Source organism: Drosophila teissieri, chromosome 3L (genome assembly GCF_016746235.2).
Source record: "Drosophila teissieri strain GT53w chromosome 3L, Prin_Dtei_1.1, whole genome shotgun sequence".
Taxonomy (NCBI): domain Eukaryota; kingdom Metazoa; phylum Arthropoda; class Insecta; order Diptera; family Drosophilidae; genus Drosophila; species Drosophila teissieri.
Genome location: NC_053031.1, coordinates 11,606,640 through 11,632,120, shown reverse-complemented (window position 1 = coordinate 11,632,120; position 25,481 = coordinate 11,606,640). Strand labels below are relative to the sequence as shown.

The 25,481-nt window shown below is 40.7% G+C and overlaps 4 protein-coding genes across 6 annotated transcripts in view; 1 reads left to right on the top strand and 3 right to left on the bottom strand.

The window, feature by feature from the left end:
• Positions 1–25,481, top strand: part of LOC122618595 (protein TANC2) — a 50,257-nt gene that overhangs the window by 8,487 nt on the left and 16,289 nt on the right. For all 3 annotated transcript variants that reach the window (XM_043795160.1, XM_043795161.1, XM_043795159.1), the window contains exons 3-4: positions 20,533–20,715; positions 22,246–22,385. In XM_043795160.1, coding sequence (XP_043651095.1) covers positions 20,533–20,715; positions 22,246–22,385 — 323 coding nt within the window. The remainder of the gene's footprint in view (positions 1–20,532; positions 20,716–22,245; positions 22,386–25,481) is intronic.
• Positions 2,880–3,707, bottom strand: LOC122618598. Its single transcript, XM_043795166.1, has one exon. The coding sequence runs from the start codon at positions 3,560–3,562 to the stop codon at positions 3,176–3,178; it is 387 nt and encodes a 128-aa protein (XP_043651101.1). The 5' UTR covers positions 3,563–3,707; the 3' UTR covers positions 2,880–3,175.
• On the bottom strand, positions 4,136–5,897 carry LOC122616352 (trichohyalin). The gene is made up of 2 exons (XM_043791780.1): positions 5,256–5,897; positions 4,136–5,197 (listed from the first exon to the last, which is right to left on the bottom strand). The coding sequence occupies exons 1-2, from the start codon at positions 5,895–5,897 to the stop codon at positions 4,136–4,138; spliced, it is 1,704 nt and encodes a 567-aa protein (XP_043647715.1).
• LOC122618599 lies at positions 16,346–16,661 on the bottom strand. The gene is made up of 2 exons (XM_043795167.1): positions 16,592–16,661; positions 16,346–16,541 (listed from the first exon to the last, which is right to left on the bottom strand). The coding sequence occupies exons 1-2, from the start codon at positions 16,659–16,661 to the stop codon at positions 16,366–16,368; spliced, it is 246 nt and encodes an 81-aa protein (XP_043651102.1). The 3' UTR covers positions 16,346–16,365.

Here is a 25,481-nt window from a genome sequence, read left to right as displayed (position 1 = left end):
TTCTCTATTAGCTTTATCTTACTTAATAAAAAAGTGAGCAAATATGGTTATATTTTTAATTTTATATATGAGCTTTAAGACCGCTTTGGCTTTGTCTCATTTTCCACAATTTTCCCATAGTAGTTTGCATTTCCCAGCAGCAGCAGCAGCTAGCTTCACTGGCAGCACTTTTCGCCTTTTCCCACTACTTTCATAATGTTGGCAAACATTTAACGAAAGTCCATAAGTACAATACGCGTACACATGGCCAGGAACTTCGGCAGCCGTAAAATGCAAAATTTCCCTGCACTGCGGATGTTGGGGCTCTTGAGATGTTGAGCCGTGGAGCTGTGGAGCTGTTGTTTGCCCCCCCAAATCCGATGCCATGAGATCCGATGCGGATTGGAGAAGTGGTCGGATTCAGATACATGTTGCCGCCGTCAATGTTTCGCCTTTGTCTCGTAAATTTGAACATTTTTATTATAAAAAGCAAGCGGCACGGCTGCTGATTTCTCACACAATGCGCGCGATTTATTTTGTATGCATTGCGAGGAGGCTGAAATTGATTAATTACAAAGCGGAAGACTTGCTGATCCAACGTGGCTAAGACCCAAAACAACAGCCATTTTGTTACGATTGTTCACTGCTCCACTGCTTCATTTTTCAGGCTTAATTTTCTGTATTATTTCGGATTTGTTTTCATTTGCAGCAATCAAGTGGACTTCGTGATTTGCTGTAACCACGATTCTTTAGTTGTTCTATTATTTGTTCGTCTGAAGGTTTCTGCATTATTTACATGACACTGACACCACTGACATTTGAAAATTACATGCCACCAATGCAAATGTGTGAATCAATAAAAATGTCTAATCGCCTAGAAAAAAATATGTGTATGGTTGTAACTTGAATACAATAAGTAACTCAAGCGAGATAAGAATCGTAAACACTTTAGAGCCATTAAGAAATATTCTAATATAAATCATGGTGCACATTAAGTATAGACGTAATAAAATTGTGGCTTTGAAATACTTAAAAGCTTGAAATAAAAATAGGACCTAATACCCTAGGAATCACAAGTTCTATAGAGTGCTTTGTATATATGTAAACCCATATAATTACGAGATCTGGCGCCCTTTAAGCATCCCATGGATTGCGAAATGTATCTCAAATCTGAAGTGACAATGGGGGCAGTAATGTCAGTTGTACTTACACTTAATTGCCGTCAAGTGTTTTGCTAAACCCTAAATTGGCATAGCATCTGTGAAGTAGAAGCGGTGTTTAAGGGGTTATCCAGAGAAATGTCAAAGCAATTAATTCCAATCGACTTGCGATAGATACAAATTTGTATCTCTTTACAGCCGCGTTGCCGCAAGAAGTTGAGACATTATGCTTTTGATGTCACATGTGTGTTTGTTTTTTAATGATTCTGTGTGCCACTTAAATTTCACGGAACTGCCGCTGTTCTTCTGTAGCCGCTGTTTTAATGAGCTATTAAAATGGTTGTGGAATTGTAGTACATGTGTAAGAGCAAATTGCCATGAAAGCAAACCAACAACAGGATTCTTTACAAGTTTATTTTTATGAAGAGGATTTGTTTTATGTTGATTCCTACTAATGGGGGTCTTATGAGATACGTTCTATTTATACATATTTTTGTAATTCCATATCCAAAGCACATTTACAACTAAACTAATGCTGTTTTATTTTTGTTTCTAGGTAAGTTCTGATGTTAATTGACGTCTAAGGTCGCATTGATTTAATTAGCACATCTGTAAGTAAATATTTGACTTGTATGTTAAGTAAGATCACATAAAATAGTTTGCTACAGCAATAGATAAACTATTTTCGAGCACTGATCTCACTTGAACCAAATAAAGGGAAACGCCTGTTTGAAAAATATGCTCTATTAAGTTATTTGGTTGTAAAACCTTTTTTGACACACTCCATTAGACAGACTGCGGTATAAACGCTTCATTTGCCAAATCATTTAACACAATTAGACGGCAAACACGATATGATCTCATAACCAGTTTGCCTGGCTGGCAAATCCTTTCGGTTAATTGGCGAACCAGGCGAAGAACAAAGGAGTTCTACCTGTGTCAGTCCAAATTCATAATTCAAACATCAATTCTAAGAACCGAGTGGTGTTGTCCACACAATATTTCATAAGTGTCTGGCTCAAAAGGTCTGGCGACTGAAGAACGAAGCTCAAGTCGATCTCACTTCCTTTTCGCTGAGGTTTCGTTATTGTTTCGACTTTATTTGCAATCAAACACAAAAGTGCACGAGGCATGGAAGAAGCTACAACACATTAACCTTCAAGTCGGGTTCGCTGGTTGGTACGAGTATTACTTTTTTGACAATTTTCTGAAATGTATTTTGTCGTCTCGTTGCGCAAATAAAACGACTACAACGCCTGACAACAGCGACAACGAGCCGAGTTTGTATCTAAAATCAACAAGTTCACGACGACATCGCAAGCCAAACAGCCAAACAGTCAAACAGCCAAAACACAAAAGATAAAAACTTTTAAGCGTCGGGCAAATACAGATAGATACTGAAAAAATAACACCAAAACCACCAGCACCAATACAAATGCTCCCCATTCATTGCCAGACCTTTGCTCACAAGGCAAATAATAGAACTCCAAACAAAACCCCAAAACTGAACCTCTGAAAACCCCTTTGAGTGGCAACCCAAAGTGGCAGATAGTTCTTCACTCGTTCACCCAATGGGTTTGGATTTGGGTTTGGGGGTGGCAATAATCAAATCGGTTTTATGTCTCTCTAGGTCAGAAAGTTTCCATTGTAAAATGTTAGATTTCGTAAGAAAACTAATAGATACTTTACGCCTTACAAATGATTAGATTGTGTTAAGTAATAAATTAGAAACATCAGTAGTTTTCCGTAATACACTATTGTATCATTCCAAATTATACATTTATTTTTAAAACATTAGTCGATACAATTTCGAGGGTGAACCGAATGGACTCGTAGTGCGCAGACTGCTAAGAACAAAGATATTATACAGGGTACATATATAGTTTGCCCACGTCCTTGGAATAATATATAAAATAATTGTTCAGAGCCTTACATCGTCACATCCATTCTTAATAGTTTGCCCAATTGGGATGTTACTTGTACTTCCAGTAACCTAAGCGTTCACTTGAAATTTTGAAAAATGTGCTAAAACCATATTAAATCATTCCCCTGTTTATGAGGTCCTCGTAAATGGCAGTTTCCAGCTTGCTGAGATCGATTTTCGCCCTGGCCAGTCGACTTCCGTTGCGAACCAGTCTCTCGGCCAACTGTTGATGCCGCAAAGTCAGCCTTCTTCTCAGTGATTCCACAGATCGGTACTCCAGGTCAGTAATGCGGTCCACCTCCAACTGCTCGTCCAGTTTGCTGAGGCGATGGAGCGTTCTATGCAGCTTCATATGGATATCTTCGCGTTCGGTCTTCAACTGCTCCTCGTCGCGTTTCTTCTGCTCCAGCAACTCGATGTCGGCAGGAGGAACTATTTTCCTCAGATCATTGATGTTCAGTGTCAGCACGTCAGTGGATTTATATAATTTTGGAGCCATTTCGATTGTAATTTGGTTTTATTTTATTATTATATCCTCAGAGATATTTTCAATAATTTTGTCAGTAGAAAAAAGATTTAAATTTCTATGTATTTTCTTTTCTTTTTGAGTTATCTAGAGCTACTGGCTGCTCTTACGATTTTTATAAAACTGAAAGCTGGAAAGGCTTTTCCCAAGCATGCTGCTTATCGACATACGAATCAATTTGATTTCCAAACCATTACAATACCAAAGTAATAGAATAGGTATGAATTTGGTAGTCCAGTGACTAATGGCATTGGAAATCGATCGCCAGGGAATTGAATTTCGCACCTTTAATTGCAACTCAATACTTTTCACGAGAAGTTTCCAGTTTCCACTTGCAATTGTAATGGATATCATACGAATACTTTGACTTCGAGTTACAGCCTACAAAGTTGACCACAATTGATGTCAAGTTGGGGGTTTATAATTTCAACCATTCTGGTTTAAGTTTTCTGCAGGTTTAAGTTTAAGTTTATTTCTGTTTGCTAAGGGTGAAGTATAAACCTAAAGTAGAAGTATTTATAGAAAGTTCAAGAGGTAAATCGCAGTCTATTTCTTGGAATCCTTTTGTTCATCTTTATCCTTGCCCTCCTGTAAAACCAAGGCCTCGATTTTCTTGAGGTTCTCCTGGATTCGCTGACCCAAAAGCCTCTCCTCTTTGCCCAACTCCTCGGAATTGGGTTCCTGCTTATGCGAGGATCCTTTCTTTCCCTCTGCCTGGCTGTCTCCTTGAGTTCTCCTGCCCATGGGCAGTCGAGTGACCATGTGCCGGGGAATCCGTATCTCGGCTCCTATCCGATTATCGTTTTTGTACTGGCCAACAGCGCGAATGAATGGCTTTAGGGGACATCCTTTGGCCTGGGCTTCATCCATCAGCTGGCGAGCGTAGTCGAAGAAGAAGGCATCCTCGCGAAGTTCCTCCAACTGGGCCTCCCGGTTGTAGTTGGTGCCTGGACGCGTCTCCTCCTCGGTGCGTTGCTTAACCTGTTCGTCCAGATCCTGGCGGAGTTTCCTTATCCTCTGAATGTGCTCCTCCCGTTGCTGCCGCTTAAACTGGACATTGGTTAGATCGTTTTGAAGACGCAGTTCCTCCGCCACCTTGCGATCCTCCTCCGCTTTTTGCCTGCTCTTCCTGGCCAGCTGCTCCTCTTCTTTTTGCACAGCCAAACGGGCGTTCTTGACCTGCTCCTTGGACTTCCTCCACTTGGCCTGCTCGGCACTGTGAACCTTTCGCATCTCTTCCAGCTGTCGCTTATGACGCTCCTCATCCTCACGAGCACTGTAGTGCAGTCGCGGAGCCAGTTCCCTGGCCAGTTGTTCGTTTCGCCTGATGCGTTGTTCCACTCGCTCCTTGGCTCGGTTCCGTTTCAGCTGCTCCAGGTGTCCCTTGGCCTTGTTGTGGATATCGCAACGCACTTGCTCCATTTCCTCGAGCATCTGGAGTCGCTTGTGGCGCTGCGAGGACATGACCAAGGAGGCCAGTGCCTCGTCTTTTTTCTGGCGCTGCTTGGCGGCCTGCAGCTCCTGCTCTTTGGCCTGCTGATCCTTCATCATGCGCTCATTACGTGCCCGCTCCTTGAGCGCCTCCTCCAATTCCTGGGCTTTGGTGGCCTAGTGGAATGATAGTAATATATACATATAAGCATCCAATAATAATATGAATTCTCACCTGTCGTTCCCTTTCCCTCTCTGCAATCAAGTGCAACAACTCCTTTTTATGCTCACTTAGCTGTTGACACTGCTCCTTGTGGCGCTGTTGGGCCTCCTCAAAGCCCCGAAGCACTTGCTCCTGGAAGATCTTCCTGTCCAGCTCCTTCTGCTGCTGGTTGGCCCTGGCGAATTCCGCCTGCACTTCGCGTTGCACATTGACACTACGCATAACTTCACTCTGCAGACGGGCGCACTGCAATTCCCGCGGACCAGGACGCAGTTGCTCCAGAAGTTTCTGGGCCGCCTCGATGCGCTTCTTCCTGGTCTTCTGATGCTCCAGGCGAGCGGCCTTGCTTTCCTCCTCCGCCAGGCGCTTGGCCTCCAGTTGCTCCGCCTGCAGTTGCTTCAGTTCCCGGGCGCACTGCTCCTCCCGTGAGATGCAGAGATTGCGACCGGCGAATTTGCGAAGCAGCTCCTCGCCTCCAATGCGCAGTTGCTCATCCGCCTCTGCACGAAGCTGCTGCTGATGCAGTTGCTCCTGTTTGGCTGCCTGCGTGGCATGGGCACGGATGCGCTGGAATCGCTTATTGGAGATAACCACTGGTGGCTTTTCCCGGCAAATGGGCTCGCGTCGCTCCTGTGGAAGCCAGCAATACTGCATGGTTCCAGTTTTAGTTATTGACTGAAGTATTTGCTTGGGAGTTCGGTTTGGGAGTTGTGGGGTTTCCATGGATCTTGATATTGTTTGGTAGTTAAAGGAATAGACTTTTGGTAGCCAAGGATCCCAGAAAAATCCAAGTTTATAAATTATAGCAAGTCACGTCTGCCATTTGCTCTTCACAAGCTTGGAATTGAATGTTATGGCAGCTTCTATAAAATTACCAACTCTACTTACACTTCTCTAACTATCTTGAAGCTGTAAAAAAATTGTAAACAAATTCATAAGAAAGCAATCAAAAATCCATACCATGAACAGATAAAAATGCCATTTAACCGTAAAACCGCCAAATGAATTTGGTAATGCTTGATTTTATCGCTTAATTCCGCCTAAATCATCCAAACCCATCAACCCACAAATGTCGCAACCAAAAATGCCAAAACAGAAATTGCCGAGTGTTGCCAACATTTTGAGTAGTTCATTTTAATTAATTAGTTTGGCGAGCCGCGTTCGCTGTGCGCACTGTTGTCCAACACAGCGACAGGTTACTGTCAACGCAAATGGCAAAGATTTTAGTGTGATGGCTTAATTATGTCCAAAAGTTATGTTGAGGCCATTTGGCAGGCAGAGTCGTCGGCGCAAGTGACGGGTTTGTGTGATAAAAGTGCTTGATGTGCTTTTGCCAATTACATTTAGCCACAATTTTTGTGTGGGCTCTGGCTTTGGCTTTGGCTTTGGCTAGCCAAGCCGAACCGATCCCATCTGGTGTGGTTAGATTTCTGGTTTGGGGTTTCCCCTTCGCATTGTCGCTTTATTTTCCATGCTGTAAGCCAAACCCTAAAGGGCAAATCTATTTGGGCACGCTTCATTTGGCTCGTATCGTTGCATTGTAATCGTAGATTCAGCTCAAGAGGGTTTAAATAAATTTAATTAACACCTGACTGCGAATCCGTACAAACACACCAAACACACCGGCACATTGCCCCGTTTACAAACCTTAGGAATATTCATTTCATTTTGAATTGGGTCAGTGCTCCGCTTTTGTCGCTCGTTGTTGGGCTCTTTTTATTCATACTCACATATCTAACCAAGCCACACAAAGTACACAAACCCATGACGGGGCGATAAAGGGGCATGCCCAACTATTTACACCAAAATCCAGGTTATATTCAGGTATAGGTACAAACTTTATCGCTGGGCCAGCCACTTCAAACTTTAAAGGTGTTACAATGCGGTCAGTTACTATCCCCCAGTTCTTAGAAGTATGAAACTTCATTGGCAATTAAGTTTAGTGCTCGAGCTGGTGACCACAGATATTATCACACTTTTGGGCTTTAAGTATTATGATTCTATTGTACAGTGCTTTAATACAGGATTATAAAACTTTAAAGAAGAGTATCCAAGGTGTAGTTGACATCCAACTAATCCTTTATATAAAGTTCGCTTTTGTTATGCTTAATACACCCATTTGACCCCATTTCCAAGCACTTTAGATCGGTGCTAGTCCACTTCTTGTAGCATCTAGAGCACTTCACAGTTTCCCAATGCTTATGACGTGAAGTGGTCTATAACTTGCTCACTTACACCATCTGAACATATGAATAGCGACGCATACAACACCTCATAGAAGACAGAAGACAGGAGACTGAGACTGCGAGTGCGTCAAGTACCCGATTCTTATCTAATCGAAACTTATTGGCTCCCCATAGACTTTGCCTGATACCGTGTAAATATACGACTGCCAGTGGTTCTACTCGGTACACACTTACATACGTACATACGTCGCATATAGGCAGACAGCAAGACATATATCACTTGATCTTCAAGTGCGAATGACAGCCCCGAGTAGGAAAGACAAGAGACAAGAGACCGAAGACTGAAGACTGAGGTCTGAAGACCTGAGACAGAAGACCGAAGACCAGAGACCACAAGCCTTTCGCCTGTCCACGACTACCGTCCAGTTCGTTGCTTTTGCTTCCACTTGAATGACTTCATGTGCCCCCGTCGTCGGAAAACTTGAAAAACTTGTCTTTGTCTCTGTTTCACCAGAGGCTGGGGGTACAAGTGGGCACTTACTTGCACCCGGCCACTTGAGAACTCGAAAGCTGGGCAACTGGAGAACTGGCGAACTGTAGAACTGTAGAACTGAAGATCTGAAGAACCACAACGGAAGATCAAGAGCAGCCAGAGCGACTGGGCCAACAAATGAGTGCAACTGTTTTAGCCCGAACCTGCAGTCCAGTTTACACAGAACTACTGAAAAGAAAAGAAAATAAAATAAAAGAGTAGAATAGAGCTGAAGAAAATACAGAACAATCCCCAGTGACTTCAAGACTCTTTGTGTGTCTGAATCTTGCGTCGATCTGCAAGTTCTTGGCTCTTCTGCTGGTTCTTCTGGTGGTTAGAGCAATTAACATGCAATTAAGAGACGTTTCAATCTCAAGAGCCATGGCCAAGAAGACATCGTAAACACTTTATCCGGTGGCTGGGCACAACTTTTGATCAGCCGATCGCACTTCTCATGAAGCTTCTAATTATAAAGTTCCAATCGTTAAGCAGCCTCGTATCGATTCTATAGAAAGTTTGGACAGGAAATTGATTGGATGTTTATGCCAAAGGAATCGCACACAGAAGCGGTGAAAAATGTGTGGGTTCTCCACAACTTTTAGAACTTTGCCATGCGATCAGTCATCAATCAGATACCAATTGTTGTATCCATTGACTGAAGGCACACACCCAATTTTCGAACAAACATTCATTTTACATGTTCCTCCGTAAATTATCTATTAAATTCCCAAGTTCTATTTTGAGACATTATCATTTCGCCTTCTTTTTTACGCAACTGATTTACGGTTTTGATAGCTGTCTTATATAAGAAAACATTGTCATTTCTTGTCTATGATCTTGAGAGCCGAGATCAGATCATAACTGAGCATTATACCCAAGTTAAAAGTTGGAATTGCGGCTTGATTTATTAACCTGTCGGTCAAACGATTTACAGCCAAGTCAAGAACAATAAGTGCCAAATACTTTCGAGGCTTATGTCATCTTGTGGTTGTAACTAGACAAATATATACATTGAAGTGTATAGGAATTTGTTTGTGCCACAATATAACTTAGAAGATTGTGTCCGATTCTCAGCTCTTCGAAGTAAACAAACTCAATTGAAGCGAGACTTTCAATTTTTGGTGGGGTTAAATCAGTTGAACTCTTAATTGTGTAGTTTCATTATCAATTGAAGCGTTCCGTTCTTTTCACTTTAAATACGCTTGACAGTCCAATTCTGTTTGGTTCATTATAGAATAGCTGATTTCATAGGGCGATATGTGTGGCGGAGCTATTAAGTTTTCCATGCCAGTTTGCCAAGAAAACAACATTTCAATGTCAGCTCGATCACGTTTTTGGAGGCAATTTGTTGGTGGATTATTTTTGTTGAATTTGATACACTCTAAAGAGCGTGGCAAATTGCCCAAGTCATTGGAGGGGAGTGGTGTGGAGTGGAAAGTATCGGACTTACATGGGGTTTTACACTGGTTTTGTCATCCATTGACAAACGGAACACCTGAGACTGCGATTGGGTAACTACCTACATATAACCACTCGATGTTGGTCGTAAGTTGAGCTATTAGATCTTCTTTCTAGCGCACTTAGTGCTCATGTTCATGTTCGCTGATAATCTGAGGTTTATTCGGTTGGGTTTGGCTGAGCCTCAGTGTCATTTGAAGTGATCGGCGATCCGCAGATGCTGCTCCATTAATCATGTGGGTACGAGGGTCGTTTGATAAGTCCGTGACTTTTTGTATTTGCCGCGCACCTGCTCTAAATACAACACTGCTCCTGTCAGCAGTTATCGATTAACAGCTGACTGTAAAATTTTGAGAAAGCTGCGTTTTTTGGTTTGCGTTTTATAGGCATTGAAAGCAGACGATCTCGTGAATTTTAACGTTCCATCAGGACAATGCACGGGTGCACACGTGTGTAGTCAGCATGGCAAAATTTCATAAATTGGGCTACGAACTGCTACCCCATCCAGCATATTCTCCAGATTTAGCCCCCTGTGACTATTTTTTGTTTCCAAACATGAAGAAATGGCTCGGCGGTAAGAGATTCGGGTCAAATGAAGAGGTCATCACAGAAACAAACGACTATTTTGAGAGCCTTGAGAAAACCTATTATTTGGAAGGAATAAAAAAATTGGAAAAACGCTGGACTAAATGTATAGAGCTAAAAGGAGATTATGTTGAGAAATAAAACGCTTCTTTGACGAAAAAAATATATTTTATTCAAAAAGTCACGGACTTATCAAACGACCCTCGTATTATAACTATGGGCAGCTAATATTTCAAATTTTTACAGCCGAGTTAACCGTGTAATTATTGGGTTGCTTGTGGGTAAGGTCAGTTATTAGAGGGCATTACATTTTTGCTCAATAATACGCTTCCAGCTCCATGATCTCTGACCAGTGGCCCATCTGTTCATCCGCCAATTGATGATTCATTTAAACCACTGGCAGTATTATTAAGTTTTTGTTTGACTTTGTCAATTTTGTTTTGCCAAAGACGCCAATTCAATCTGTCAATCAAACAATTACGAAAGTGTAACCGAATATTCTATTTTAGGGATTGATTTCAAAGCACTGCTAGTGTGCTGATTCTTTTCGATTTTTACAAATAAAAAGCGAAATCAATCAATCAAAAGGCATTAAAAACTCTATTTTGAGATACCAAAAAAAAAGATATCGAAAAAAAGTTGAAATCAAGTTGGACGGCGACGGCGGGCCAATCACACGCTCTATTTACAGCAAATTAAAAATTCAGAAACTACAAAAACCAGAGCCGAACGAGAAACAACAAAACGGATAAAACTGGTACAAATATTGGTCAAAATATTTACTGCCCCGCCCAAGGAAAAATTTGATTAATGATCTTCAGAACGAAGCTGAGCTGAGAAAGTGCCCTAAACGCCACAATAAACGGCAGTCGATCGAAAGGGGAAATTAAATCTTACACACATTAAAAACACCAAATGATGGAGAAAGATACAAATAGGGTATGCCTTATGATGCACAGAGAGAAAAGGTCTACACAAATATAACCGATATAAGCTTTAATTAAATATGATTACAAATTAGTTTTAGTTAGTAACGAGGAAAAATAACTTTAATTTGTAGTCCGTTAAACGTTTGAATAATTCTATGTTTTAACTAAAAAGTGTAATACCATTTCCATGTGGTTTTCTGAATTTCTTCACCAACTTCAATGCCGAGTGTGTGGCATCCACTCCAAGTGGCGCCCACACGTGATGGCCATCCTCATTTGGTATGCTGCCTTCGCAGTCATTGTGGCTTTGTGTCTTTGTGGCAGATTACCATCGATGGCGTCGCGTAACGCGCCAGACAAATGCTGAAAACTTGTCAATTCCTGGAGGGGGATATAGGGTTCCCAGTTGGGTAATTTATGCAGATGTATGCCAAATCCAGTTGAGAGAAATATTTTATAATTTTTTATAAGCTTCTGCAAACAACTGTGGCCTGTAAAGTCGCTTTTGGCCCATTAGCATAATGGACCAATGTTGGCCAAAAGGAGGTTCTTACGATCAGTAGCAGAAACCAGAAATGGCAGAAAAATCATTGGCCAGAAGTAGCAACATATATCGCTAATGATGTCGCCAACAATGTTTGACAACCAAAACAGAAATATTGTGTCTACAAATTATGGTGATAGACTCAAAATAGAAGCGTGATGCCAAAGGGGCTCTTAAATTCAAAAACCCATAGATAGAAGTAAAATAATATATGAATATATAATACAATATATGAATAAATAAATATGCTACTGTTATTTTGGCAAAGATGTTATATTTCTATACCTACTTGGATAATTTTATATTTTTAATATTTTTAAATTCAATTCCCTAAAATTCTCATTTTTCTCACGTTCTCGCGAATTTACCATAACCAAAATAGATTTTAGCACGTTAGCAACGTTTATAAACTATTAAGATAGCGTCTTAAATTTATGTTTAAACATATCATTAGAAAAGCAAATCTCTGCAGATTTATTGCCAAACAAAACACCCAAAAAAGTTCTAAAGTTGAGCGAACCTTCATGACAAATATATTTATATGTTTATATATTTCCTATTTATATATTGCAAGTTTTTTATTCTTCTTCTGTCATCATGTTCAGTAAATTAATACGTTTTCGATGAAAATGCGTAATTAATTTGGGCGGCTTGTTTGGTTTCTTTTTCTATTTTCTACTTTTAAGGAAATTCGAATCCCAAATTAGCCACTTAATTTCATTTAATTAATTTCAGTCTAATTTTTAACCCCAAAGGGGGATAACAACTCCAAAGCCAACCGACTAGTTAGGCAGATATAAGAGATTTTTCGGCAGATGATATTTCATCTGCATAATTATGCATTTTAGGCCCACCGATTATGCAGAAGACTAATGCTCCAAGGTCGGTTTGGTGTGTTGGTCTTTTGTTGGTGGAAAGTTAATCTAAATCGATTGAAATGAATTTTTAAGCGATGACTTGCCTTTGTATCTCTTTGAAATGTTTGGGTTTTCCTTATGAAATGCGTTTAAACAAAGATCTCTGGTTGCAGATATCAGTGGTTTATGGATTTAGTGGAACGGAATGTGAAATTAAACAGAAATTTCGATTGTTTAATGAACGGAATTAAATGCTACTTATGCTGATAAGTTGAATTTTAAAATGAAACGTTTCACGGAAATAAAGTGGGCTTAGAAATTGCAAACTATAAACTTTACTAAATAGAACTTTACTATATTAGAAGATAAAAGTAGAAATGTAAGAAAACATTGAAAGTGGTTCCAATAAAATCAATCACCCATCAATCTTTTCAGAACCGAAAGCTTAAGAGTCCATAAAAATGTTAATCCAAGATTTATTAGCTCTTATCACCTGTTTTTCATTCCCACCTCGAGAGCCCGCATAATGCAGGCAATTATAGCCTAACAAATTGCCCAACTCCTCCGACTCCAGCCATATAAAAACTCTGGCGAAGGCGATGCACTAAATCTTTGGTAACATGAATCCATTGGCCAAATGCTAAATGCGGCCTACAAGCCCGCATTAGTGAGTGCAACTGATCGATCGATGGTCGCTGCCAATTATGGTCAGCGATCTCTGGACCACGGCTAAAACTGCCACATTCGATACGACCACGATGAATGCGACGACGACCCACAAAAAAGCACTAGAGACTCCAAAGACTCCAAAGAGCGTTTGTCAAAAATGTCTTATGAATGGGAACGTAAACGGAGTGATCGAGTGAATGAATCAGCTGTGAATGCAGCTGGGGCGTATTGGAAATGAATGAGTTAGCCAGCCAGCCAACAGACAGACGAGGTGGCCAGCTTGTCTGGGCCCAATACATTCGTACATTCGTGCGTGGGCTTCCCCCAAAATTGCAAAAAATCAAAAACACACAAAAAACTGTTTACAAGTACGAAATCCCGGCGCGGCATTGACTTGGGCGCTCGTCTGGGGGCCGCAGATACTCGACGTCTCTTCCACAATGAAATTGTCACTTTTTATTTGCCTGCAGCTCTATAAAAAATTGTATATAGTGTATAGCCATAAAGCCGTACTGCCCACGTTGCAGCGGAAGTGCCATTTGATTTATTCGCACTGGGTGATTTTATTTTTGTATTTCTGTTTATTTGCCACATGTGTGTGTCTGTGTTGGCAAATTTCCGGCCTGCTTGACACAGATTCGAATTTGCATGTGTCGCACAACTTTGAAGTGCCATTCATTTACCATTTACCGCCATACTCATTTGATTCGCTTTTGACTAATGGTGACATTTCACTCAACGAACGATCCACCTCGAGATGGTGTCTTATACTTATGGCCATACATGTGGCTTGAACTTGTTGTCTCTGCCGCCTTTCCAGGAATGTGGGTCAATGCTAAATGGCAGATAAAAGAAAAGACATATGCGCGTCAACTTTAAAGTGGAGTGCAGAAGTAGAGAGTTGAGGCTGTGGATGGCCTAACACTTGTGGAAACTGGAAGCCTTGCAGAGAAGGTGCTTAAATTGTGTTGTAAGGGCGCGAAGAACCACTTTCTTATAAAAAGGAAATATTATAGCTATATTATTCCAATATACCATTGACTTGAAAAGTATGTAATCGAGATGTGGATAGTTCTCTCAGATATCTATTTAATATCTTAATATTTATAAACCCTTTACCTATTAGGGAAATTATATTAAATTAAATATATAAATATATTAATATTTCTTGGTATATATTTATAAATAATGCTAAATAGTTAAACTTTATTTCTTGTGTTTGTCCTGAGGTTTTTCCTGAAAAGTGAGCAAAGCCCTCTGCGCAGTGGTCCATAGATTTTACCGCTGGCCAGTTGGAAACGCCTCGCTTTTCCTGCCCAACTCTTTGTATTTTATTTTCCTGTTTTTTTTTTGATTTTGCAGGCTACGCTTAGGTAACTCTTCTCAACCAAACTGAGCTCACGTTTTCACGAACTGCCAGCGAACTGAGCAGCGCATCAAAGTGCAGAATCTCACGAAATTTGCCATTCGAGCGGCCATTTGGGTTATTTATGTTCGCCGATTTGTTTGCGACTCATTTAAGCGGACAGCACTCGCGGTTTTATGACACATTTAGCAGTTTGTTTCGGGGTTTACTTTACAATTCGCTGGACAAGCCGTTCAAGAAAATAAGGCTTAAATACAAAAAGTTAACGCATAACTGCTAGCAACGACAAAACGCATACGAAACATCCAATTTCGCGCTTAATTTGATTTGTTTTCGTTGGTTTTATCATTTTGTTGTTCTTCTTCTCTGAGCCAGCACCTTTCTCTTCCTGAATGTGTTTTCCTTATTTATTTTGTCACCTTTTTTAAAGACGCCCCAGGGCATGTACACCTTCGTATACCCTACCCACTGATTCCCCAGAATAATGCAAATTTGAGTGCACAGGAATACTGGTGTATATATAGTAATTATAGATCGCTACGATTCACTTCCGACTGCCGGGAAGCTGACTCATTCAGAGACCAACGATGACAAACACTATCCACATAAATACCGCTCGCAACATAACAACAATGGCAACCATGACCCACGCAAATTGTTAACAACAAAAGGCGAAAATAAACTAGCGGCCAGAAAACGTGTAATAAAGTACAACAAAATATAATACAACACTTTCTACCCACACGGTGAACTTGAAAATGTTTGTATCGAAACAAAGCCCTTCAAAACGATCGAATTTGAAACACAATACAGCATTTATGATAGAAGCAATTAAACATAAACAAAAAACCAAATCCAAAGTCAATGCAATTTAGACAGAAAATATTTTGCTTTAACTTTGAACAATGAAAAGCTGCCGTGGTGGAAAGATAATGTTCCATATCACTGAAGAAGAATCATCTCTGCTGCACTGGGAGAAATATTTAAAATATATTAAAATATATTCAAGAGATATATGTAAAGATATATTGTATATATTAAATATTGAAAACGGTATAGCAATATAATATTTGCTTTTTGGAATCTTATGTTTGGGATATTTAAAGTCATATATGAACTACACAAGTTTTAGGCCAAGTGTGAGCTCCATTCTGGCTCTTTTTTGCTGAAACCTAATTGAGGCTGCAAAAAGCTGTCTTTTGTGGTCGTACTGGTGGTCAGTGGTGCTTGGCATTTTTTTCTTTGGTGGCCAATGGTAAATGGCAACTGGTAAATGGTAACTGGTAAATGGCCCATGGTCCGTTGGGCGCTCACTTCAGGCATGAATTGATTTGGTCTGGGTCTGGGTCCGAGTCCAAGTCCGAGTCCAGTTGGTCTGTCAATCAATTGTAATGAATACGCATTTTTCTATTGGATACTCGGCGGGAGTGGGATCCCCCCGCCTCCCCCATCACTCCCCCGCTGGATCAGTTGTTTCTCCACTTGACCCTGAGCTGTCCAATCGGTGGGGCGAAACCCCATTTCGAAAATTCCTGACCTGCCCTGCCACACAGAAGATTACTTTTACTAAAATATAATACAATTAATTCGAAAAATCATAGCTTGAAATGGGGTTACTATTAAAAGGTGCCATTATTTCAGTTTATTTTTTAAGCAGCTTTATAAAAATGAATTCTGTTAATGCAAATTTGTATCTGACACTGAAATGTACCATTTATTCGGTGTTTTCTAAGATAGTTTACTTCGTTCTCTGCTAAATGGGTCGCTGCTTTTACATTTCTAAATAAAAGGTTTCCAACTACAAAATTTCTTAAATTTCTAACTTAATTCGCAGGCACGTTTTCGAATAATCTTTTCTGAATAGCCTTTGTTTTACTGAAAAAACAAGAAGCGCGTGCCCTTTTGTTTTGACTTTATTCAGTTTATTGGGCCATAAAATGAGAAACCAGTTTCTCATACATATGCTGTCAGTGAATTAAAGTTTAGGGCTTCACGGTTAGTGTTTTGGATATGGAATCTTCTTTTCGTATTGCGTAGTATGGCAGCATTTCCAGGGTTTTGGACAGGTATCAATATCACCTTCATCAAGTTCCATCCACTCCATGCAAATGATGTTCCAATGAGTGTGGTTTCTCCATTTCTCGTCCACGCAGGACCCGCCATAGTTGCAACCTTAGAGCTTTAATATTCATAAGACTGATGGGTGATTGGAATGGATTTACCCTTTAGAAAAGCACAGTTTGTGGTACTTCTAAGAAGCACTAAGCTCAGTGTTAACCGTAACAGAATCATTTCTGAAGGAAATGCACTAAAGTAGAAACATGAGTGCAGGAAATCGAATTAAATTGCATTCGATACACAGCAAACAGAAGAGCCACTAAAATAGCTATGCAAACTAGAAATACATCACATTTAAAATCAAACAAAGTGTTCAAAAAGGTAAAAGGATGCATTTGCGAATTCGTTCTTCACTTATATTGCTTTGAACTCTGCTGACTGAGCACTCGCATTCTGAGATTCCCACATTCCGCTGAGAACCACTTTACTACTTATGCACTTACAAATTAGAATTTGTGGCTAACCCGCCATAACTAAGGCCATCATCATTTTACATTCCAAAGGCATTCGGCATTCCGCTGGGAACGTTTCGGTTAGGGAAAAGCAACCACAAATTGAATTAGGCCCGAGTTGGGTACTAAGAAAATAATTTGCAAAGAAATTACATAAAGGAAAACAAGTGCCAACAACCAAACAACCCCGCAGATGCAGACACGCAGATATATCGCCCACACGCCGACTATGCGACTATATAGCCGTACGATCCGTGCGATGCGGTTTGCCAATTTAGCAGAAATAAAACGCCCACATGCGAGGCACAAACTTGGAAGCTTTGAGGGGGCAAACCGGCATGCCACCACCATTTACTTGCGACCAAAAAGAGAGAGAGCGGAAAATGCGGCGGAAAATTCAAATCAATTTAGCGCAGACCGCAAACAACTCCGAGTTGAGCCTACCATGGGTAAATCCAATGAACAGCAGCCCAGAATTGTGCCGCGCATGCGTAGAAAAAAAACTAGAAAAATATTAAAAAAATAGAAAAAAGGGATAAATTGCGAGGGGAAGGCGATCCCAGTAGCTAACCTCGCATAATTTAGCAATTTAGATTTGGTTTTTCCATTGTTGCCGTTAAATGCGAGCAAGAGAGTTCGTTGCACCCAAGAAATAAATCAGCGAATCCATAAATCAGCAGCAGCTAAACAGCTGAGATCTTTCCCATTTGGGCCATAATTTACGAGCCGAGAATTGCGAAACTGCAATCTGCATCCACGCAATTAATTTGTTTAATACCCATGAAATTAAGTATATTTCCACGCTTCGCAGAACAAGGTGCGTGTCTAAGCCTGATAAATGCACATAAAAATGTAAATGTTTCTACAAGTAAGTATGTAAGTACCTCCGGGCAGCCCACACTTTATATCAGATCAACTTCGCATAACCAGCTGCCTTTTCTTAGGGCAGTTCACAGGAAGCCATTACATATTCTATATTATTGCAGGATGTCATCCATTTGAGCGCAAATAACCAGCTAAATACATAGTTTAAAATATCTTTTATAGTGCGTATATTATTATATTTCATACAGTTAAATGCTTTTTGCCCATGATTCCCCTGACTGAAATGAGTCGTGTGCCAAGGCAAGACTCGAATTCGATGGCTTTTTGCCATTGATAGCCCCAAAACCTCTTCGCCGTCGTTTTCCAGCCCACACAGCAAAACTGTAACCTGGGAGGACAGCCAACAAATCATCATGTCCAGCAGGTGACTTGACTTGGACTCGGAGATAACACTTTATCGATTGCATAAGTACAAATGGTCGTCCACTTGGCCAGTCTGCTTTCTGCTGGCCAAGATGGCTCGTCGTGGCCAAAACCCAGACCAAGTGGAAGGCTGTGCGATTCCTGTTCGGGGATTTCGAGAGTGGGAAACAACAACGACTGCGACAAACCAAAACCAAAACCAAAACCTACCGCCAACGAGAACCACGTCCGGTCGGCGGGCAAAGTGGATTACAAGCGCATGGGCTTCGACTTCGACTTCTACTCCAACTTCCATTTCCATAACCACAGCCATTCATGCCCACTTGACAAAAACGAGAAAGAGCGCGCCAAACTATCAACTCGACTAGAGAATGCCCTATTTACAGAATATAGCAAGATCTATGGTGTAAAAGTAAAATGTTTAGAACTAATCTTGAATGATGGTTCCATTACAATAAGGGATAACCAAGCTATCTTCTCTGCTCTAGAAAATGAAATATTTTTTAAGTACAATTCCAACAGTCAGATGTATCCTACAATAACAGGGTAGACAAGCAGGCAACCATTTTCTCCATTATTTATTGCAAATCAAAAGCCGCAGTTTGATATTTTTCGCCGGTTCTTTGCTTTTCCCGCGTGGGTCGTCGCAGCTGCCACTCAGTCCTCCGAATCGAAGAGGATTCAGCAAGGAGGCTTTGGATCAAGGAGGATGAGGAGGAGGAGTAGCTAACCACAGAGCACAGCCCACATGGACTGGCCTATCTTTGAACTTCACTGGCAAAGTCAGCGTGTTGCATGATGGTATGCGTATACTCGTACAATTGACCATCCCCATGTGTGACCCCTTCCAAGCAGCACATGGCACAACTTTTGAACAACTGTGCCATATCAACAAGTGCACCCCATCCGACATTTGTTTGGCCGCAGACAAAAGGCAATTTACAATTTGCAATTTGCATATTGCAGAAAATGCCAGAAAATGGCAGCAAATGCGGTGGCATGTCGTGTGCGCAGGCGCAACAGCAGCCAAGGCACCACATGCACCAGATGCCGCAAAAGCGAGGGAAACATCAGCTCAGGGGTGGCAAACTGCATGTTGGGGTTGCAACTGCCACTGCAACTGACGTCCTCAAATTGTGGCACTAATTGGGGAGCGTAGTATGCAAAACAGCGGATGGCAGCAAAAGCATTCACTTTCTAAAGCTACAAATTGGATGAGAGGGATGTTTCTCTAGCATACAAAAATGCAGCTATAATATATAGATCATCACATACTGGCATTTTTTGTAATATTAATTGATTAAAATACATCATAATTTTTTACATTTTAGTAAGTAGCTTTCATATTCCCAAGAATATTGCCTAAACAATTAAGAAATCACTTATTCCCATTGCTTCTGATTCCGACGAATCCAATTGATCGTCAGCAATTTTTTTTATCCCAAATTTGTAAACAAAATCAAGGGAAAAAACAGAAGCAAATTAAAACGCTGACGTTTGGTGGCCGGCATTTTTACATAATATTGACACAGAAAGACAAAGTGCTAATAGAAATAATAAACCAGGCAGGCGGCGTAGATTAAATCAATTACGAGTACGATGCAAGTGCAGTCGAGTAAAGAATTCCGCTGATTGGCATTGGTTTAAATGGCCAGTTTGTGGGGAAAAAAATCAGAAGGAGGGAAGCAGGTGCAGTTGGACAGAAAAAAAAGCAAACAAACGATAAACGATCCTAAAAACAAAAAAGCTGAACAGGCGAATACCTCGTTTTTTTTTGGTTGCAAACTGAGATTGGGTCCAAGACAATTGACAGTTGCACAAACGAGATTTAATTGACAGAGTCAATTTATGCAAACGGTGCAGCGAGATTTGTGTATTTCGATTTCAATTTTACTACTTTTTTGGCAGTTCGATCTGGTTAGGAGTGCAATCTAGAAAATGGCATCTAAACTGAAAGACTAAGAAGGCAGCCGAAACTAATGCGATTGTTGGTTTGATTCTTTCAAAATGTAGCTAATTAAAATGGTTAAATCCCTAAAATATTTAACCTATAGCAAACGGAAATAGCTTTTTATTTATTATATACCTTTATACGAACTGTTATTACCATTTTGAAAAAATGATTATGGCCTCCATTAAATTACAATAAAGTGGGCTGTAAACTTATGATAATCTGCCGGACTAATTTTGATTCCAGGAATCATAAATAAACACCTGCTTGTGGAGCCCTTTGAAGGGCTTCTCGTAATTCGCTCATTACCATTTTGAAACGCTTTAAACTGTTTCGTGCTTTAGTGTTTTACTTTAGCCAGTGTACTAACCTGTTTGGCAATCTCCCTTTGCAGATCTCCAGTCCATCCGACGACTCCTGGAGCACGATGCCAGTGGATCCGTGTGCCCCTCCTGCCGCATATCCTTCGACAAGGGCAAGAGACGGAAACTGATCGACACCTGCGGCCACGAGCGGTGCTATTCCTGCATGTTCCGCAACGACCAGTGCCCCATGTGCATGAACAGCTCGCTGAAAGGTGAGTCCACTATCCACCATCCATCTACCATCCAGTATTCAGTATTCAGTATTCAATATCCAGTATTCAGTGTTCAGTGTTCACTGCTCAGTGTTCAGTATCCAGAGATATGCTGTTTCGCTGTGTATCTCGTCGCTTTTTGCGACGTATCTCTCGGATATGCCATATGTGGCAGGCAAATATTTTGTTACATGTTGAGTGCAAAATGCCACAGAAATTGCACTGCCGCCATAATAATGCCCGGTGTTTTGTTTCTTGTGATGTGGAAAAAATTCCGAAACAACAAAATTAAGTGGTCAAAGATGCATCTTTAAAGTGGAGCAAAAAAGGGTGACTAAAAATAATGACAGCCAATTGGTTTCAATTTCAAAATATTTTTCCTTATAAAAGGTTTGCTAAATATATTGTGAAAAACTAAATAATATGCTTCCGCGGAAGTGAAAGCCTTCTTATAAATGAAATCTCTCTCTAGACTTCCGTAAATATTTAGTTTTTAATTTGGCAAAAGCCAGAAGGTGTAGGAACAAAATGAACAGCCAAGAATTTGCATTGCCTGGCAATTTATTGTGTCATTCAAATAGCGGTTCTGGTTGCAAATGCAGCTCTGAATATGTGATACCTGTTCTGGGCTTATTCACCATTTATTTCTGGTAAATTAATATTCGAAATGAGTACAGGTTGCTTGGCATGCAGGGCTCGTATTGTCGGTTAACTTCATAAAAATCAGAAGCTCGCGGGTACAGTAGTCCGCACAAAGTGGGGACTCAACTCCTACTGGTTACATGCCCATGAAAATCGAAAGTTATGCCCGTAGTTAGCCAACTTAGCCAACTGCTGACACGATTCCACGGGTCCCACTCCCATCTTACCATCTTACCACTGGATTTATTAGCTGCCAATCGTACACGATCGTGTCACCTGTTTTGGGGCCTCTGGCTGTGAGAATTTACGATCGGTGGATTGCTCTTTATTTATGATGAGGGCTCTGCTTTATTTGCATACCTAATTAAGTGATACAGTTCGTGGTATGGAAATTACCTGCAACCAGTTGTTGTTACGGCATTTAGATGGGATAATTATGTGGGACTTGAAGAGGCACTCGAAAAAATGCTTGCAAACCGGAATTCAAAGCTTATTCATTATAAGAAAAATTAGAAAATAATATTTTGTTTACCCACTTAATTTAATTGCAGGCATTTTTGTTTGTTTTAATTGAAAGTCTAGCAGTGAAATTTAGCACGCCACTTTTCCCACCAGTTCAATAAAGACTCACGAACTCGCGATGACTTCTTGACCCACATCAGTCATCTTTGACCCAATGCATTTGGCAGGAAAAAAACTCTTTCTCAAGGGCCACATGCATAAATGCATATGTGTGCCACTTTTCAGCCGCGACTTCTTGCTCTCACACATTTCCACAATTAAACTTTGCATTTCTCACCGGTTTTCCCGCAGTGCGTTTGTGCAAACATCTCTTGACTTGATTACTAACATCGTTTTGCATTTGCTTTGCCTTTTTTTGATCCACAGATGTTGATGGCGCCAACGCTCAGGGCTATGACACCGGAATCGGTGGCTCCACATCGACGATAGTGAGTCCTCTGGGATCCCCGCAGCCGCAGCTCAGATCGCATGCGCAACGGAACGCGCAACTGGCGCGCTACATGCAGGTGAGTGCGTACTCTAAGATACTTTTCGACATGCATCGCACTCAGGTGCAACGTGGGGCGAACAGTGGTGGAAAGTATCTGCTTTGAACGAAAGTATCTGCTTTCAAGAGGTATCCTTGGGTGCCTAGGAATAATTAAAGATATTTCATACAAGCTATTTTAAATGGGAAGTATATCCTAGTGATGAAACATCCATTTTGAACACTTTTAACACCGCATTTAACTTATTTAAGTACCGAAACGTAAGAAACTGTACAATAATACTGTACCACCTCCAAGCAATTTAGTGGTATTCATCTTGTATCTTACCCACGTAAAAGAAATAGTACCTTTTCCTATCACTCAACGCATTTGAAGGGGGAGAGCGGTGAAGGGGCGATGCTGGAGGGGCATCGGCGTCGTCTTTAGTGTGTTTACTTTAATGGCCTCTTGATTATGCTGCCACTAGAGATGAAGAGACTCCATCAAAGAAATGGAGAAGTTGGGAGGGGGAAAAAAAGAAAAGCTTCATTTCTTCAGCGCAGAAGAATGGAAAAGGGAAAGAAGTCGCTTTTGTAAGTGGCGGTAAAGCGACTTTTTGATATTTCTGTTATACTACTATATATGTATCTATCTCATCGACTGCCATTTCCGCTCATATTTTTCTAAGCGCCTCTTTTGTCGCCCATTTGGGCTATCAGCAGCGCCACTTTAACTCGATTTTTTTAGAAAAAGAGTTCCCGTTCAACGAAATGTGGATGAAATCGTGGGCGAAACACCTCTTTGTGGCTCCAAAATTATGTCAAAGCGCACAAGTGATCGTAAAACGGTTTAATCTCCGTTTAATCAAGTCATCAAAGAGTGTGAAACAATTTGTTTTATGTAAAATGGGGTTCTAAGGAGTCGTTAAAGTTATAATCAATATTTCCTGGGTGGTACGAGAAAGCTTTTAGAACTTTTGAATTACTATAAAAATATTATGTAAATTAATGGATTTAGAAAGGATTTAACTACTTTCGTGCTCCCACGTTTTATTTAGTAAGTTATAGTAAAATTTATGTATAAGTAACATTTTTAGTGAAGTTGAAATCGTCGAGCTCTCGAGCGTCGTCAGTTTTATAAAAACTTTAGTATCTTCGGCCATAAATCTACAAAACAATTACAGCCATCACTTTCCTCTCAATTAAATGAATTTGATTTAACAATAACGATAGGAACTCTTCCCACTGAACTGATCGACTGGTCGATTAAAGATCAACCATTGCTTGTATCGTAGATCACTGGCAGCCTCAACTCCTCCACCACCTCCAACTCCTCCACCGATCCTCTCCAATCTTTTCCATCGGGATCATCGCCGACCGACTGTCAGCGAATGTCACTTTAAATACGCCAAAACGGCGCAAAAGTTTCAATTGTCGGGCGCCGCTGGGAGCCAATTCTTGAGGATTGGGAAGATCTCCGAGGCTATGGATTGGAATGAGGATGGGGATGGGGTTGGGGGACATGGAGCAGATCGCCAGTGCCAGATAGCTGGTCTGGCAGGATGCAGTCGCCGCAGAAGTAGCTGCAGATACGCGAACCCGTAGTCGTATCTCATATCTGCGCTTGTGTATCTCAAAGCGTCTGTCAAATGGTTAAACTGACAGTTTGTTTTTCCACCGCTCGCCGCCAGACGAAGTTGGGTAGCAGTTTGTGGCAGGAGGAGCAGCATCTGTAGGCCTCTGGAACTGTAGATCCGAACAGAGATGGAGTTGGAGATGGGGATAGCGATGGAGGGAAACTGGGTCACTTCGGCGGACGGCCGTCGCCTCAGGCTCCAAAACATCGTCCAGTGTCTTCTGCTTTCTAAGCCAGGCCAAAAATACTCACCATGCACTAAGAAAAAATTTAGAACATTTAGAACCTCATCACAACGAAATAAGAACAGAAATTACAAAGGAATATAGAAATTTATCCAAAAATATTTTCAAATAAAAGAAAAATAAATGCACATTAGTTTTCTATTACAAAGATTTGAAATGTAAATACAAATTATGCAGATACCAATCTTCAAAAAGAGTTCACACATTTTTATATATTTTTTTCTCTGTGTGTATATATTTTGTTCAACTTTTTGCAGCATATTTATTAAGATTCGCATTTGCTGAAGTATTTATTTCAATTGATTTCGGTTTGGGGGGCTGTGCTTCAGTTTTCTGTTTTCAGTTTTCGGTTTCGGCTGGGCTTGTATATTTTTGTGGACCGCTCACTGACACGTGACATGGGATTTCACTTAAGACTTTAATACTGGCACATAAGCAAACATAAACGTGCCAGGTCTTTTGGACACATGACATGGACATGGATGTAAATTTCTGGCCGCCGACTCTCTGATCCGACAGTCAAAAGGACGGCCTAGACAAACAATGCTCCACAAGCTCCACACGGAGAGATTGGCGGTGATCTCAAATCCGACGTGTAAATTGATTTCTAATTATTGTCATATTGTGGGGCCAAAAGATTTGATTTGATTTGAGTGTTTGCGAAAGTTGAAAAGTAATTATGGGATTTGCATTTATTAAAGCATTAGAGAAAGGATTTCTTCTTGTTTAGTGGGCCATTCAAATACAGGTTCAAATTAAATCAATAGAAGATTGGTACCTATATTTAACCATAAAAAGCATAGGATTGGCACCTCCCTAGATAACGCTTTTTAAACAAAGACCATATTTGTTACCTTCCCCAATTTGCCTGGACAAATCAAACGCGCCATATAACACCATCGATCGTAAAATCATAAAATCTTCGACACCTAAGTGCCATTAAGTCAAAATCCACAAACAAGTCGCAGTCTTTGAAATGCCCAAGAAAGAAAGTTTCCTTTTACAATCGCGCCTGATTAATGCGACTCATAGCGATACTATACGAATCGGTTTGATTTGATTTCATTTCATTTGATTTGATTTTGAGATGAGATGAGTGCAGATGAGCCCGGAAAAACTTGCTCAATGACAGGCAATTGATGCGAATGGAGCTTATGGCCGGAGAATAAGTGCCACTTCACTGTTTTGGCCACTGACCACTGGCCACTGGCAACTGGAGCGTCCGCCAAAGTGGCGGAGTTGCCTTGATTTTCCA

Bases quoted from the DNA above. Each gene is read 5' to 3' on its own strand.
- LOC122618598 (XM_043795166.1), bottom strand. From the start codon at position 3,562: ATGGCTCCAAAATTATATAAATCCACTGACGTGCTGACACTGAACATC.
- LOC122616352 (XM_043791780.1), bottom strand. From the start codon at position 5,897: ATGCAGTATTGCTGGCTTCCACAGGAGCGACGCGAGCCCATTTGCCGG. The intron at 5,198-5,255 runs GTGAGAATTCAT...TCATTCCACTAG, and splicing joins AGAGGGAAAGGGAACGACAG to GCCACCAAAGCCCAGGAATT.
- LOC122618599 (XM_043795167.1), bottom strand. From the start codon at position 16,661: ATGATTCTGTTACGGTTAACACTGAGCTTAGTGCTTCTTAGAAGTACC. The intron at 16,542-16,591 runs GTAAATCCATTC...TAAAGCTCTAAG, and splicing joins AAACTGTGCTTTTCTAAAGG to GTTGCAACTATGGCGGGTCC.